General features: G+C 43.0%; 1 protein-coding gene across 1 annotated transcript in view; it reads right to left on the reverse strand.

The window, feature by feature from the left end:
* UNC5C (unc-5 netrin receptor C) overlaps positions 1-18,381 on the reverse strand; it is a 644,470-nt gene extending 626,089 nt beyond the window's left edge. Inside the window, exon 1 of the mRNA XM_030190711.1 lies at positions 17,761-18,381. Coding sequence (XP_030046571.1) covers positions 17,761-17,875 — 115 coding nt within the window. The 5' untranslated portion in view covers positions 17,876-18,381. The remainder of the gene's footprint in view (positions 1-17,760) is intronic.
* Between the last annotated feature and the right edge of the window lie 232 nt (positions 18,382-18,613).

Raw genomic sequence — 18,613 nt, forward strand, 5'->3', positions numbered from 1 at the left:
CATTCAGAATCAGGAGTAGCAATGGACAAACTTTTTCAGTGCATTCTAAAATGAACTCTCCATCGCAAATACTATAAGTTTCCTAGTACACCAGAATGGCAGACTTTCTGCTATATTTTTTTCTGAAAGGATAATTGGACCCAGTTCTTTACAAATCTGATTTGGTTCACTTAAATTTCAAGGAGAAACCCTGAATGGATTAACCATTAGGAAACAAGCATAGATGTGCATAAAAATTATATTAACTACTAAATAGCTAGGTTTTGTTCTTCCAGACAGAATTCAATTTCCCACTGAGATTCTCATCATCAGATGACAGATTTAAAATATAACTAATATGAACCAAACTACGCAATTTAAATGATTCCTGCACAAAGAAAAAACTCTAGTCCATAGAGCATTGGACTGTGAATCAGGAAACATTCTGGGCCATGAATTCAAGGTTCCCACACACCCCCTGTGTGCCATTGTGCACATTTTCTTTGTCTCTCTGTATCTCTTAGGCCCATTTGAAAGCACAGCATTTTGTCTTGGTCTAACTTTCCCGGTCAATGATTTCAAAAAAGAAGAATTAAAAAAAATGACAACCATATTGGCCCTTAAAATAGCAGTAGAACTCTTGCAGGAACATTACATATGTCAACTGCAGGTGCTACTTTTATGATGAGGTAAGGAGCGAAGAATTTCTCCACATAATTTCTGGCAGGTTACCTGTTGGGTTGGGGGAGTACAAGGGAATACTGATGACAGAAGAACTGCAAGCTGCTTATGATATTAAGTTTATTACTTCTGCCAACAGGTTATAAGCATTAACTAAGCCACAGACTAAAAGCTTTTGTTGCACAGCCAACAATTCAGTATGGAAGTGATTTTCCTCTGTTTCTCTTGTCTAAAAGCATATGGGCACTTTAGCAATCTGTTAATACACTGTCAGACTATTGGTTACTTCTTCAGAGAACTGGCCAATCAGGTTGCAGGTAGAGTGAGCTCCTGTTTGTATAGTCTCACAGAGGAGCTCTCAGTGCTGCACTCCCCTGATCTTTAGTTTAGAGTCTATTTAGATTTGGCTTAACCTACTTTCAACAAGGCATCAAAGCACTGCACATACCCAGGAGAGGAAAATAGGAAGAAGAGAGAAATATACAGTCTGGGAAGATAAGGTAGGGAGGTTATTTTAATTCTAATACTTAGTATGACCTACTATGTAACACATAGGCACTAAGCCCCAGATTCCATATAGGTCGTCCAAATTTAGGCATGAATCCAGATCTGTTTATTTATTTCAAAACTTATATACTGCACTTATAACAGAAGTTCTAGGTGATTCACAACTTCACATACATAATAGATTCTCAAATCTACAAAATACATTTTTGAGAAACAAACACAGTTCCTTCCTCACATACAATATAATACTAGCTGGCTTAAACATCTGTACAATTTATACTCCTTCATAAGCCTCCAAAAATAAAAGTGTTTTGAGTTTTTTTTTAAACCACTTAAACTCTGAATTTCTCTTTGTCTCAACGGGATTATATTCCAGAAAACAGGATCTGCTATATAAAAGTACAATATTCCTCCAATTTAACCAGTTGATCAGAGGGAACATCAAACAAACTTTGATTTTCAGATCTCAAAGATCGTCTAGACTAGTAAAAATGTAATTTGGATACTAAAATGGGTGAAACCTGCCTATTAAAAACTTGCAATTTGACACCTCCATGTCCCATCCATGCACCTCCCCCTATGAATGACCCCTGACAGTTGTGCGCTCACATTCTAGAAATAGCGCCGTGTGCACGCATAGCATGTATGCATATGAATGTGACATTCATACTTGTACTGTGACTGCCTGTACTCAATTATCATGCAAAAATGGCGCTTATATTTACAGGGTAATTGTATGGCAGCCCACCTAACTTGTGCAGCAAACATCTGCAGGAGTTACACCAATTTTCAACGGGAACCTTCACTTATGCTTTCCCTCTGAAAATTACCTCAACACTACATGCACACATTTACACCTGCTGTTTCATATGCACAACATTTTAGAGAAAATTTATCTTAATACATTTGAAAATCCAATGGAAAGTATGCCCCCACACACTAGAACCACTGCCACAGGGGCCATGCCGAATTCAAGACCACCTCTGCTTTAGGAAGCAGGCGAAAGCCTAGTCTCTTCTCCTATAAATACATGTGGTCAATAACTATCCACTCAGCATCTGAACCAGCTTGTTGCACACCTTGAAACCAGTGGCGTAGCCACAGGTGGGCCTGGGTGGGCCGGGGCCCATCCACTTAGGGCTCAGGCCCACCCAACAGCAGCACAGATTTAATGCTAGCTAGTGGGGATCCCAAGCTCCGCCAGCTGAAGACCTCCCCCTGATGGTGCTGAAAACACTGCTCTCCACTTCAGCAGTCTAAGCTTCCTAAGCTGCTGATACTGGCCTCATCGCATTGGGGAGGAAGAAACTAGGACCAGTTCCACATATGTCATTTAGCTGCCTTCAATTCAGCCTTCCATCTATTTATCCCATCAACTCTCTTGTATCTTGTCAGTCCACCTCTCTCAACTTCACTTGCCCCCTCAGCTGCCTATTGAGATGTTTTATTGCATTGTATTGATATCATGAGTACCGTATCTATGATATTTGAATGCTTTAATGACTACTTATTAAGGAGTGTTATTTCTATTTTTCTGACGTTGTGAGCGTCATATCTCTGTTCTGTGAATGTTCCTGTATGCTGCCTATTGTGATATATCATTTGTACCTTGCTGATATCATATTGCTGTCATATGATTGTTCTACTGTGATACATTAGGGGCATAGTTAACATGTCTCAGTAGAAATAAATATCAATGTGGGCTACTGCTAACTCATACTATTTTAGCACAGGTCCCAGTTTATGCAATGAGGTGTGGAGGGGCATTTTCGAAAGGGACGTCCAAGTTTTGATGAGGACATCCTCGCAAAACGTCCCCATCCAGGGGCGGGGAAACTCGTATTTTCAAAACAAGGTGGACGTCCATCTTTCGTTTCGATAATACCGTCAGGGATGCCCAAATCCTGAAATTTGGTCGTCCTTAGAGATGGCCGTCCCTAGACTTCAATTCTGATTTTCGGTGATAATCGAAAACAAGAATGTCAATCTCAGAAACGACCAAATGCAAGCCATTTGGTCGTGGGAGGAGCCAGCATTTCTAGTGCACTGGTCCCCCTGACATGCCAGGACACCAACCGGGCACCCTAGGGGGCACTGCAGTGGACTTCATAAATTGCTCCCAGGTACATAGCTCCCTTACTTTGTGTGCTGAGCCCCCCAACCCCCCCCCCCAAAACCCACTACTCACAACTGTACACCACTACCATAGCCCTTACCGGTGAAGGAGGGCACCTAGATGAGGGTACAGTGGGTTTGTGGTGAGTTTTGGAGGGCTCGCTGTTTCCTCCACAAACGTAACAGGTAGGGGGGGGGGGATAGGCCTGGGTCCGCCTGCCTGAAATGCACTGCACCCACTAAAACTGCTCCAGGAACTTGCATACTGCTGTGATGGACCTGAGTATGACATCTGAGGCTGGCAATCAATATTTTGAAAGATGTTTTTTCAGGGTGGGAGGGTGTTAGTGATCACTGGGGGAGTAAGGGGAGGTCATCCCCGATTCTCTCCGGTGATCATCTGGTCATTTTGGGCACCTTTTTGTACCTTTGTCGTAAGAAAAACACGACCAGGTAAAGTCGTCCAAGTGTTCGTCAGGGACGTCCTTGTTTCTTTCAATTATGGGTCGACGACATTCTAGTGTTAGGCACGTCCAAGTCCCGCCTTCACTACACCTTCTATATGCCCCCTTGAACTTGGCCATCCCTGCAACGGAAAGCAGTTGGGGACGTCCAAAATCGGCTTTCGATTATACCGATTTGGATGACCCTGTGAGAAGGACGCCCATCTTCCGATTTATGTCGAAAGATGGGCGTCCTTCTCTTTCAAAAATGAGCCCATTAGGGGCCCTTTTATCATCCAATTGTAGGGCTTCCTAGGGGTTGGCACGCAGCAAACTGGCCCTACCACTGGGCTTGCTGAGGAGACTGGCGGTAATTTCGGGCCTCCCACACACCTTTTCCAGCACTAGAAAATATTTTGTATTTTCTAGAGTCAATGAGCATGGAGTGAACGTGCCCGGTGGTAATCGGGCAGTGCCGCATGCTGCCCAATATCCACCGGGTTACCACCGGAACCCTCACCGCCTCCAAAATAGGAGGTTTTAAGGGCTCCAGGAGTAAATGGCTGTACGGCAATTTTTTAAATTACCACACAGCCATTTGTGCCCCTTCTAAAAAAATACTTTTACCTGTGGCAGTAAAAGGTGGCCTCGGCGAGTAGTGATTTCATGTGACAACATCATCGCAGGCATCTTTATTGCCATTTGGTAAAAGGGCCCCATAGATTAACTGGGATTAACAGTAAAATAACACGTCTTAATAATAGCCCATGTTGATAACTTCCCCGCTAAAGTGTATATTTCTGGCACTGTATCACTAGTCCTATTACTAGGATTCGTTTTGACTGTTTCCAACTTTACGTCATTGATTGTATTTATGATTATATTTGGTAATTTTACTATTGTTATGCTGTTAACATTTTATGTCAAACTATATTTGGTGTATACCGCCTTGGATGAATTTCGTCATAAAGGTGGTTTATAAATCCCAATCAACAAACAAATTTAAAGAAATCTAGCAAAAAAAAAACTAAACTCAAAAAGATATCCCCCCTCCCCCCCCCCCAAAAAAAAACCTCCTTTGGAATAATAACATTGTCTTTCGGCAAACTCAGTCCTACCAACTTACTATCCCTGATGTAACTTTATTTTTTTTAACAATAAGTTTTTATTGAATTTTGAAATATGAAAACCAGCTCACTATGCATAGTCATAACTGTACATCATAAAACCCACGGAGAACCTCTAAGCTCCTCCCCCACCAACCCTACCTCTACACCAGTTAGGTGATGTAACTTTAAACAGGATTTATGAAGAGTAACATGAATTGAAAGAAAGACTGGCATCACAACAGAAACAGCCAATGTTGAATGTTAACAGAATGATGAAGATTTCTGAAAGGCAGATACCTGCCCTTGCCTTTGGCTCTGGATTCATGACTGAGGTCATTGGCAATTATTCACTAGTAAGAGCCGTCAACCCCAGGGGATACTTCTTAATTATAAGCCTAAAGGGCTGAAATTTAGAATTCAGCCTTTTGATTGGCTACAGTAGATGATGGGGAAGTGCCTGTCACATACCGTAGGGGTCAAGCTGAAGGGCAGTTTTATGAGAACAGTAAGGGCTGACTGGGAATGTTTCTTCTGCAAGACTGCCAAAGAAAACTCTGTTCAATGATCAGCACTGATGGAGGAATTAGAAATAGTGAGATGGGAAAGAAGGTGGTGGAAGAAATAGGGTGGGATTGCTGAAATCTTCAGTGGTATAGTTGGAAGGAAGATGGACTTTTTTTTTTTTGTAACTATCTTAATTTTCTTCTGCAGACAACACATAAGTTCCACTTTACAACAGATCTGTATCAATGCGAATAAGTATCCATATATTGGGTTTATTTTAGTATCATGATTTTATTGTAGATTTGTTGTGAGCTGCTTGAGTAACTTTTGAAAGGCAGCATATACATATGATAATTATTCTTTTCATTTGTATAATGCTAACAGATGTATGGGGTGCTTTCCAAAAACACATAATAGATGGTCCTACTCTTTGAAATTTATACTTTAGTGAACAGAGACTGGAAAAACATAACAAACAAAAACTGAAGAAGCTTAGAGAAAAACAAAGAAAGTGATTGAGAATAATTAAACCAGATGTTTATGTTTGTTACAACACATTATGGACTGAATTCTATTAATGGTGCCTAAAATGTCTGTGCGGCAAGAAATAGCACAGCGTCGGGAACCACACTTAGGTGCAACCATTTACGCCACCACAACTGTGGTATAAATCCATCCACCTAGATCCCCTTTATTCTATAACAATGCACATAAATTAAAGGAGTGCCCTCAATCTGCCCATGACTGTGCCCCCCTTTTTGGACCCCCCCCCCCCCGTGTAAAATTTACACGTGTAAATTTAAATTAAAATCCAATTAACACCAATAAAAAAAATGTCAATTATCAGCACTAATTGGCTCATTATTCAATTAAATTGTGCACATAATTTTTAGCAAATTATATAGAATTTGAGGGTATACACCATCCTTCAAAGGAAATCAGAGCGGATATAGGTGGGATAAATCAAGGTAGGAGCAACTTAAACCTGAATGAAATCGGTTTAAATTAGCAGTATGTGTGCTCACTAGCAGAGGTTTGGAGCATTGCTCCGAGTACAAGGCTGGCACGTCGCATGTTTGCTGTTTTTTATTTTTTAATATGGAAGAGGAGAAATCATCCCCTGAGAGTAAAGAGTTGGCATCATTGATAGATAAAGACTTCTCACAACCAAAATGAAAGACCTGACCGCTTCCCTTAAAAACAGAGTGCTGACTGTTTTTAAAACTTTGTAGCACATACATCTTTTTATAAAGTGGCAATTATATCCAGGTTTATACAGTACACCTCAGTATTTTATTGACTGGCATGCCTATTGTTTAGATTCACAAATGAGATTTTTAACAACAAAAAACTTTACACACTGAGCTAATTAAGTCCTTTGCTTGACAAGAAATGTGTAGACATTTAATTAAAAAGTGTATTCCCAAAAGGTTAGCACATTCTCATGCTATATTACACTTTTTCTGCACCAAGCGTTTTCAAACTGCTATTGGTACTTAATAAAGTGCACACTGACTTGGGATAAATATCTGCACATCTGGGTCTTTTATGGCTTTCTTCTGAAATTATCACTTTAATTAAATTAGAAGGGACCTTCAGCTAGCTTTAGCATGAGGGGCCTGGATTTCCTAAAGTGAATAACAACCCCTGCTCTAGCAGCTGGGTTGAGATGTGTGCTCTTTATCTAAATTCAAACTGCCTCCCATACTAGCAAAACTGTGCAGGCAGCCCTGGATTAACCATTAAGCAAAATAAGCAATGGGCTTAGGCCATCGTTTTTTTCCCCTTAGCTCTCATGTTTTAACTCTTTCACTGCCGTCCATCATGCCCATTATCCAGCATGAATGCCGGTGTTTTTCTAATCATTATAGATATATATGATGTTTTGCTTTATTCAATAATGATATTTCTTAGCATTTATTGAGTCTTAATGTCTTGTCAGTTAAGCAATGGAATGGCTGAGGGTCTCCATTGTTAGCCAATGCTTAGGGCATCAGTTGGCCTTAATCTGGCCCTTCTGTGCAGTATGCAAAAGATTAACTGGACTAGGGCCTTGTGATAAGCTCGGCTAGTCGAGTTCTGTGGGCCTTCACTAAAAAAAAGGTGTCTGATGAAGCAAGGGTGTTGAAAGAACACTACGTTGTAAAATTACATTTTCTGTACTAGCCAATTGCTCTACAATAGGCTCTGATTATACAACCTTCTCAAGCTCATTAGGAACCCTGGCACTGGACCTGAAAGATTTAACAAGGGGTATATAACGACTATCCCCAAGTGATATGATGGCATCATTTACCAAATGTTCCAGTTTTGCCTCAGGCCCAAGCAGCAGCTGAGCACACTATCTGTAAAGCTGGGGGAGAGGGGATTTTCAAGGATATCCACAATGAATATTCATGAAAGAGATTTGCATGCACTTCCTCCACTGCATGCAAACCTCTCTCAAGAATATTCACTGTGGATACCTTGAAAACCTGACTGGCTGAGGTGGCTCCAGGACCAGGTTTGGGAACCACTGCACTAGCTGAAGACCTCTGGAGCTCACCTCAGGTCAGAAAAGTTTGGCAGTCAGCAGGAGCACTTTGAGCTGCTGATGGTGGCACTATAAGCATGCTCAGTTCTCACCGTGAGAATTGAGCATGCTCGCTGTGCTGGCAACAATGGCTCAAAGTGCTGCTGCTGAATGCCAGGCTTTTCTGACTGCAAGGTTTGCTCTGGATATCTTCAGCTAAGGGCTTCAAGATCTCCACTCCTCCTTCTCCCACTACATGAATGGTGCACTCAGCTGCTGGGTAGGCCTGAGGCAAAACTGTAGGGGTTCAGGCCACCCAGGACCACCTGTGGTTCCACCCATTTAGCATACTTGTTAAATCATGTCATATTTATCTAGGAGACAGTCCATATAGTAGTAAATAGTTGTTGGTACATATCTGACTATACTCTTTATTAGATGTTTCAGGTCCAGTGCCAGGGTGATTGCCACACTTTTCTGACTGGCGGCGGGCTCCGGATGTCTTCAGCTCGCGTTTCTCACTGTCAGCCAGCAGGCCAAGAAGGAACCATTCACAGCTCCTGGCTCAGCTTTGAGCCAAAAAGACCAAGAAGTGATCCAGTGTAGTTAGAAGCAGAGACAGTATTTGCACAAGGACAGCCAGCCAAAGTTCAAGAGCAGCTTCAAAGCTCAGCGAGGTAAAGTGGTGATGCTTAAAGAAGTCTGGCAATACAGAGCGAAAACACAGCCTTTGAAAAGAGCAGTCCAGCAGCAGAAACAACTGTATAATTGAACCCTTTGTTTGTTCAACCTGTGACTTAAGGGGAGGAGAGGCTGAGATCTAGGGAAACCATTGCCCCAACCTCTTGTTGCCTTCAGTAATTACTCTCCCATTACCTCTGGTAGCCACTTAGACCAGTACTTCTCAACTCAGTCCTCAGGACATCTAGCCAGTCAGAGAGATTTGTACATGAAGGAGGCACTGCATGCAAATCTCTCTCATGCATATGCATTGTAGATATCCTGAAAACCTGATTGGCTGGGGTATCCTGAGGAGTGGGTAGAGAAGCACTGATTTAGGGATATGTTTACTAAGGTGTGTTAGCGTTTCCAACACACCCTTAAATTTAAGGCACATTAAATGCTAATGCGTTTATATATGCGTAAACCATTTACACGCGCTAAAAAAGCTATCACGCTCATGGCACACTTTAGTAAACATAGGCGTTAGACTGCAAACCAGTGGTTCCCAAACCTGTCATTGGGGAACTCCCAAGCCAGTCAGGTTTTCAGGATATTCACAATGAATATGCAAGAGAGAAATTTACATACACTTTCTCTACTACATGTAAATCTCTCTCATAAATATTCATTGTGAATATCCTGAAAACCTGACTGACTGAGGGTTTCCCCAATACAGGTTTGAGAAGCACTGCTGTAAGCAATATGGGGCAGGCACATATTGCCCTTGGATTCTAATAATAGTATATAAGTCACCCTGAACATTATCTAGAAGGTTGACCTAAAAATGATTTTATCATCATCATATCTGCTCAGGGAAGCACTTTATCTGCATTCAATTATGATTCAAAGTACAAGAAAGGCCAGGATGATTCTTTCAGGAACTGACATCACTTCCTTTTCTATAACAATGTTCGTTTAAAGCAAAATTAATTCTGGGCTTACACTCTGTTGTAATTATTTAAAAATGGTATCACTAATGGAAGCTTATCATTAAATCGCAGCCATGTGTGAAGGACACTGGCACACCTGGGATGATCTTTGCTTCAAGGGGAGAAAAGGCACCAAGTTTATGTCATTTGTTCTTGAAAGAAAATAACTGTAGAACTTTTCTGAAAGGAAGTGCCAGGCAAAAATAGACCATGAAAAAGAAAACAAAGAATTTGGAGAAAAAAAGAAATTTGGAGCAAGAAACTCTGTGGCAAAAAAAAACAAAAGAAGAAAATATGTTCTCTGTACTGATATTTTTTTAATCTTTCAGAGAAAGATCTTAAATCTACTCAGTTTAACTTTAGTACAATAAACTCAGGGGCTCATTTTCAAAGCTCTTAGACTCACAAAGTTCCATAGGTTACTCACGAGGTGTATTTTCAAAGCACTAGTTGCATGCGTAGTTTCTGTATTTTATATCCCATGATTGCATCCCCAATAATCTGATTCTCTTTCCAAAGTAATTCTTCTATGTTATTTATATCACTTCAATAATACTAAAACAATCTTTGCCAAATAACATACAAAGCCATAACATGTTGGATCTCTATCCATTTCTAACACACAATTTCTGAAATCTTGTCAGTCATACCTGTATGAATGTGAACCCCTCACTGGGCAGAAACTGACCTGAGTGAGGTGCTTGCTGACTACAAAATTGACAAGAATTACCAAGGCAGATTTCCAATCTGAGCACAGCTGAGCTTTCCTACTGCATCAAGATAATCCATAGCAACAAAATAAAAGGGAACGTGAGGGAGAAGCTGAGGCAGATGAAGGAATGAGGAAGACTGGGGGAGAATGATGACATGGTTAATTTTGTAAATCACTAAAAACTCAAAATAAAATTACATGCCAGTGTTATCGGGAGTCTCATGACCAGAAGCAACACTTCATAGGGTAAAGCAGAGGTTCTCAACCCAGTCCTCAGGAAACACTTAGCCAGTCAGGTTTTCAAGAAACCCACAGTGAATATGCACGAGATAAATATGTGTGCACTGCCTTCATTGTAACATAGTAAATGACGGCAGATAAAGACCTGAACGGTCCATCTACTCTGCCCAACAAGAATGCACATCTATCTCATGCATATTCATTGTGGGTATCCTAGAAACCTGATTGGCTGGATGTATCCTGGGTTGGGGACCCCTGGGGTAAAGGAGCAGCAGGCTAAGCACCAGGGAAGTAAGGGTTCAAATCTCACTGCTGCTCCTTCTGACCTCGGGTGTACATACAGTATAAAACCAATCTAAAATAACTCTAGTAACTCACACTGATCACAGATTTGAAAAAAAAGACCATTAATAAACTGCAAAGCTAGCTACAAGTCTCTTACATACAAAACTTCCCATTCTGTGCCTATGGAAAACATCTTTATTAAGTAAGTTTCGATATGTCCTGTACACAGTACACTCTGGGAGTCATTTATTAAAGGTTACCACGTGTCACCTATCGCAGTGTCCAATGCATAACATGAATCTGGTGGTAGATAACACAGACTGAATCCTTACACAGAGACAAACAAATGAACTGGCATGGGGCACCAGTAAGAAGTGATCAGTGTAAAAATCAATTCTGAGGAGGCAGGATAGTAAACAGGAGATTCATCTATTGATCTTTGACACAGACACACACATGTATTTCCCTTATCTTTGAAAAATGGTGCCACTGGCTGACATCCATACTGCTGCAGTTCATGCCAGGTTCCCTGGGCAATTACGAGGAACATGTGCAAATATATTACCACCTCTGGGAAAACATAACTAAAGTTGCAGATCTGTGATGTAAAAATTGGCCAGTCACATGTTTGAACTTTTTTTTTTATTGTTTCACATAAAAGGATGAGGTTTGGACTATTGCAATATACATTGTTTACTCTCATAAAGTTCATTAAAACCTCATTTTTTGTTTCTGGTAACTTTAGTCATGTTTTCCAGAGAGAGTCACATATTGCGGGAAGACAGATGGATCAGTCTTGGCTCGGTCTTTATGACAGGACAGCCTGTACAGAGTGTCTGTGAACAAACACACATATCCAAGTTTATTACCAGTACGAACTTGATTGACCACCCTCGAAGAACCTTTCAGAGTGGTTTCCATATTAAAATATGTTTGGAGTAAAATTATAAAATTGAAAAGGAGATACAATTTATAAAAGGCCAGGGGAAATAAAAGTAAAAGAATTAGGTACACATATCCACCCATTTATGCACATATACACCCAAACAAACCTGAGCTCAGCCTTGTGCAATCAGATGCAACACCTTGCTCTCTTCCAGTCTACTGTGATATCACCTGGGACCCGGTGATGTGGCACTCAGATGGCAGGAATGCTCTACACCAGTGTGTCCCAAGTCAGTCCTGGAGTACCCCCTTGCCAGTCAGGTTTTCAGGATATTTACAAGGAATGTACATGAATTTGATTTGCATATACTACCTCAATCGTCTGCAGATCTCTTTCATGCATATAAACCTTGGAGCTGGGACCCGTTCTACCAGGCATGTCTCCACATTCCCCCCCCCCCCCCCCCCGTACGCTTTCACTCAATAACTCTCTGCACACAATTGTGGAATAACCATAGGCCGCAGCTTGATTTATTAACATTTAAACTTCCAATTAACATTCGTATAGGATAACCCCCACCCCCGAGCTACAGTTGTCATAACAAAAGCACCCACAGTTGCCCCCTCCGCCGCTCGCCATGATAGCAAAGCAGCAACTTCCACTTCCGGCTGTCACCGCAACTCTTCACCCTTTCGACTCCGCCTTCACAGCAAGAGGCCTGGCCCGTGTGGACCTCCACACATTATTCCGGGTCACCTGACCCATCTTAATGACCTGGCTCAGCCCCCCCATGAGCCATTGCTTCTGTAGCTCGGGTTTTTTGCTGCTGCGACAAACTCCGATGCCATTCCTGAAAAACATCTACAACACCACACAGATAAGCCTCCTCACATCCAGTACATGAGAGGGTGGGAGGGAGGGAAAACTGCCTCCGAGGATCAGACAACGCCCTGAGCCTCGGAAGAAGCAGAGCCCCTCTTCCCTTCCCACAGCCCCGCCCCCCAGCAACCTATCCTCCAATCAGCTGCCTGTGTTGCTTCTGTGCTGTCAGCTTCTGTTGATCTGACCAATCCCAGCTGCCCACGTGCTCACCAGCCGAACACGACCCCCCACCCCCCCACCCCCATAACCACATGCTCTTCACCCCACTGCCCTCAGAGCCTTCTCGAACGGGCCCAGCCCTCGTTTAACTGGGCCCGTCGAGACAAGCTCTCGGGCCTTTCATTCATTGTGGATATCCTGAAAACCTGACTGGCAAGGGGGTACTCCAGGACCGACTTGGGAAACATAGCTCTACACCAGGGATGCTCAATGTTGGTCCTCGAGGTCCGCAATCCAGTCAGGTTTTCAGGATTTCCCCCAATGAATATGCATGAAATCTTATTTGTATACAATGGAGGCAGTGCATGCAAAAAGATCTCATGCATACTCATTGGGGAAATCCTGAAAACCTGAGTGGGTTGTGGACCTCGAGCACCAACATTGAGCATCCCTGCTGTACGCTGTCTTTCCACTCAAGTGAACTGTGCAATAGTATTACTATAGAATACATTCAGGCACAGCTGTCATAATGCAGTGATATATTTCTCCCTCTCCCCCATTTCATGTCCACATCCCTACTGGACTCACACCAAAGAGCTGCACTGATGCAGCAACACAGACATGAGAAAATGTCCGCAAACAGACTTCTTGCCTAGCTCATAGCGAGCCTATGCTTGTGTAGAGAGACTGCCCCACCCGTGACACACCCACCCAGCTGGTCCATTATAGATATTTTATGTTGTTTTTGACTGCCTTTTCATCCACAGCTCAAGGAGATTTGCCAAAGCAATATCAGAGTAGGCCAGTAAGAAGATTAAAAGCCCAAACAAGAGAGCTAAGACCTGGTCAAGGAATAAACAGCAGCAGGGTATCCAGGGTCCCACAGAGCCAAGATCACCACAGCAACATCAGGAAGCCATGAAAGCCCCTTTGAGAAGCGCATTAGCAGGAAATCTGAGCAGCTGAGATAATCTCTGCATAGCCTGGTTTAGGAGTAAGGTTTATTCCTGTCGTAGCATGCGTAGAACTCACTGGTTAGGACATATTACTGGTGAGAGCCCATGTGAAGTAGTAATTGCTCTAACCTCACCATTTCCTCTTGCTTGTCAGAGTATATACTCTCTTTGACAGACCAGCTCTTGTGTTCTTTAAAATGTTTTTGCTGTATTTATAATAATGACGCTCTCAAGTGTCTCAGTGGAGCGGTTACTCATCAGGATCTTGTGCACCGCACTGTCACCCCTACCTCTCACCCCCACTGCAACCCAAAGAGGGGGGGAGACATTTGGGTGCAAGACCCTTCTTGTTACACAGAGAAAAGAAGAAAGCTAAACACAGGGTTGGAACCAGCTCTCTGTTCCCTCTCTAAAAATCACAGAACACTACAGTAAAACTACTTGCAGGTGTGAGGAGATATGACAGTGTGACTCCTGTTCTCATTACCCTCTGCTGCTTCCAATTATCTTTAGAATTTAGCATAAGGTTCTTTCTACTAACACATAAGTCTTTTTATTCAGGAACTCCATCTTATGAAGCTCATCTTTTATTTATTTATTTATTATTTATTTGTTGCATTTGTATCCCACATTTTCCCACCTATTTGCAGGCTCAATGTGGCTTACAATGTTCCGTCATGGCATTCGCCATTCCAGAGTAAAAGATGCAATTGATATTACATACAGAACATGGATGACATAATAGAATTAAGCAATCAGGTATAGAAAGAAAACATTCAGAATATCAGGTAAATGGTGATGTGTTACACAGTTCCTATTATTGATCATTGTGGTATGCCTTGTTGAAGAGATAAGTTCTTCAGTGATTTACGAAAGTTGATTAGGTCGTAAATTGGTTTTTTTTTTTACCTCTCCTCATTCACTTTTGCCACAAAGCTGTGGCAAAAGGGGGCTGGCGTCAGCGCATGTTTTTCATACGCACTGATGCCCCCTTTTACTGCGGTGGGTAAAAAGCTGGCTTTTTTAAAAAAAAGAAATGGCCGTGCGGCAAGTGAAGCACTTACCGCGCGGCCATTTCGAGGGGGGAGGGAGAAATTACTGCTACCCATTAAGGTGGCAATAAGGGCTCCCCCGCCAACCCAGCAGTAACCGGGCAGCGGGCGGCACATCCCGATTACTGCTGGGTAAACAGCAGCACTACAAAAATAAAAATATTTTTTTGGAGTGCTGGAAATGGTGCATGTTCAGGGTGGGAACTGCGGTAGCCCAGTGGTGCGTCCAGTTTAGCAAGCATAAGCCCATGTTGGGCTTACTGCCGCTTAGGAAAAGACCCCTTTTTGTCTACTAACCCTTCCTCCTCCCTGAGTGATTCTGTTTGAGTCCACCCAATGAGGCATTTTTGGTTGAGGTTTCTAGGCATAAGGGGTCTGTGCTGTTACCCCTGCTGTGCCAGGCCTTGGTGGTGGGCCGCTGCCTTGCCTAGGTTTATTCTCTCAATGCCAGTGGTGCTCAATCTTTTTTTCTGTTGCAACACACCTGTCAGATCATATTCATGTGTATGACACACTGAACAACAACAAAAAAAACCCCACTTCTAAATATTTCATTTAGTGTGAATTTACCTACCTTTCAATCTCATATTTAAAAAAAAATTGTACGCAACACATCAGTCTCAGATTTATCGCTTGCCATACACAATAAATACATATCCAATTTGTGGTGTCACCTCAGTAACAGCAACATGAGATCCATCCACTGTTAAGAGACTGCGAAGCTATACAAAACCCTGCGAATTTGCAACTCAGAAACTATGTAGCAAACAGAACCTATGAACAGCAGACCTGCAACACTTCCAGTCAGGGCTGGTGGCAGCTGAAATAAAAGGACCATTTATGGGGAATTCAGTAACCTGACTCTCAGAGTCTGTGCTCTCCCCAGCTTGCAGACACAGATGGTTATCGAGGAAAGGTTTACTGTGTATACCAAATATTGGGGGGGGGGGGGGGGGTGGAGAAGACACACTGCTCTATGCCCTTTGGTTTTTATCTATGTAACTGCCTTATGCTTTGTACAAAATGCAGTGTATCAAATCTTATAACTAAAGCATACGCTACAACCCTTCCCAAGCACCCTGCTCTGAAAATCCAACCGTACCAAAAACCCAGTAGCCACACCTGACTGGACTGTGGTTGAAAGGGGCCAGACATACCGGTGTAACTTGCAAACACATGCCCTGCTCTAGCAAGGTCACAAATATAAGCAGATGAGGTGAAGATCAGTTGATGAAATACACAGAGGGTTATAAAACAAGGTAGGGCACTGGGGGTGTGCAGACCCCCTATACTGAAGAAGCAGATTCCTCTCTTTTACTGTATCCCACACTTTCTTGCTAAAGGTAGGCCAGTGAATCACAGCTACTGCTCAGCGACTAGTAGACTCCTAGCCTCCTGGTGCAGGACAAATTTCCTCAGATCCCCTGAAAAATAAGACAGGGGGGGGGGGGGGAGAGGGAGGGGATACAGCAAGGAGTAAGAGCCAGAGGCGAAAAAACTAAAGTAAAAGGTCATGGATTTGATATACACCACCTTTATGTGATATAACCAAACCGGTTTACTTATGCAGGTACTTTTTCTGTCCCGAGTGGGCTGGCAATGGGGTGGGGGGGGGGGGGGGGGGGGGGTTAAGTGACTTGCCCTGAGTCACAAGGAGCTACAGTGGGAATCAAACCCAGTTCCCCTGGTTCTCAACACACTAGAGATATTTTCTCCCTCTACAGGTGAATTATTTTTCTGAGCCAAGCATTTTACAGCTTCAGCCTTTCTAAAGGCCTGGGAACATTATCATTCCCTCCCCTCTTTCCACTAATCCGTTTATCGTTTTGCCTGATTGTCTGTATCGATCTCACCTTTCAATCCCTTCCCCCAAATCTGCCTCGGATAATCTAGACAGAAAAATCTCTCAAACCTCTGGAGTAAAAAATACAGAGCCCTCACAACTCGAGCTCCTCTTTATGTGGTTAATTATCCAATTAAGGGATTTAGTCAATAAAGATTTTTTTTTCCACAGCCTCCAAATGTGTGGGGGGGGGGGGGGGGGGGGGGGAGAAGAGATCTTTGAATAGTACCTTAAGTTCCTCAAACCCCATAGCTTTTGTCCAATAAAACGAACCTCCTGAGTCAATCCCACTTGGCATGAATCATATTCCTAAAAAGTAACTGCTAATTCAGGTTAAGGAAAGGAATGGAAAGAATTAGCTGAAAGATTAGGCTAAAATCTGCTCATCAATCCAAGGCACATTCTTCCTGTTCTAAAAGTCTCGTTTTTCTAACAAGAGAGCCCCATACTTTCCAAACCCAGTACATTAACGAATTATCTCATTAAAAAGCACATTAGTAGTCTATGAAGTAGGAAGGAAATGCATTTTTCAGGATCCTGAGAGGTGAAGTGGAGGAATAACTGACAAGTTACACTGCACTGCCCTTGGGTGCCATTCTCAACAGACACAAAGTCCAAACTTACAGACTCCACTTCTGCAAAATATAAAGAGGTAAAATAACATTGAGCCACTCGATGAAACCAAGGAACAAAACTGAAATTTCCAAATCAGCTCCTGCTGTGCACTGAAACGCTGTACTCTACCATTTCTACATCACTAGGTTCTGGCAAAATCTGTTCAGCATAAATAGAAAGATCCCATTCATATTATATATATATATATATATATATATATTTTTTTTTTTTTGCCAACGTCTCAGCATCACCACTTTTTCTCAGTCCCTGCAAACGGAGGTATCTATCTCTCAGTTTCTCCAACATTTAAGATCCACCTATTCAGATCCAGAAGTTGCTCAGCTACCTGCAGGCAACTGTATGAGCGGAGCAATGCCAGGGCCAGATGTGGGGATGGGCTATTTCCACTTTGCATCTATGGGAAAATATGCATAAATATGCATGCATCTGCATGTGCCGGTGTGCGTTTAAGCTGGGGTGCAATTTGCACATTCCTGCAATCAGCAAACTGTACGAATTGTTCTCACTGTCCCCCATTACAGCCCCTTGAACCACAGACATAACCACAACTGTCCACCCTGCCAGCACAGACCCCAAGTGAAAGCCTCCGCCCGGGTTTCTCGCTTACCTTGAGCTGCCGAGGTGCTGCTGGCGCTCAGGATGGCCAGGGCAGGTAAGAAAAACATCTGGAGGATGTAGCCCAGCCCTAGTCCACAGCTCGCAGTCTCCAGCCCCTTCCCCATGCTCCTCCGAAGGAAAACAGCAGCTGAAGAGCCCCCCGCGATGCCACCCTGTGTGGGGGACAGCAGACTCCGATGCACAGACACACACACCCTCCAAACTACCCAGATATCCAGGGGACAAATAAGCAGCAGAAGCAGCTGCTCCTACCTGGTAAGTCCAGAGAAAACAAACAAACGAAAAACCCCAATTCCACCTGGTCTCAAGTTTCTCCTTTTGGCTCCAAACCCTCCAGAAAGAAATCACACGATCAGAGATGACAGGGAAACGTGTCGGGGCTAGGAGTAAATCTCATGGTCTGGCTGGAGGAAACAAGTCTCTGGATAGTGGGTCTTGCAGCGCAGGAAGAGAGAGCATCCTCGTAGCCCCCGTCTGATCGCCGCTTGCCGTGTGTGTTTTGGAGAGAGAAGGCAGAGATCATGTGTCTGTAGGTATCGGTGTTGTTATTGTAGAGCCGAAGCCGCGTGTGAGGCGGACTGTGAGAGTCTGTCTCTCTGCCTCTTTCTCTCTCCTGCAGCTTCTACAGAGACTGAGGATTGAAACCCTGCCTCAGCTGCACTGCTCTGTTCAGTGGAGCTCGGCCCTCCCCTGCCTGCCCGTAGCACACAGCTAAAACCAGAGCTGGATTCCTGGACTGGATTCTTGTTTTTACTTCTGGTAAAAAGAAACCGGGGACTTAATGCAGACTTAAAAAACAGGGACCAAACTAACAGAGGATTTAATTAGCCATTTTGTTTGGG

The sequence above is a fragment of the Microcaecilia unicolor genome, chromosome 2, assembly GCF_901765095.1.
Source record: "Microcaecilia unicolor chromosome 2, aMicUni1.1, whole genome shotgun sequence".
Classification (NCBI taxonomy): domain Eukaryota; kingdom Metazoa; phylum Chordata; class Amphibia; order Gymnophiona; family Siphonopidae; genus Microcaecilia; species Microcaecilia unicolor.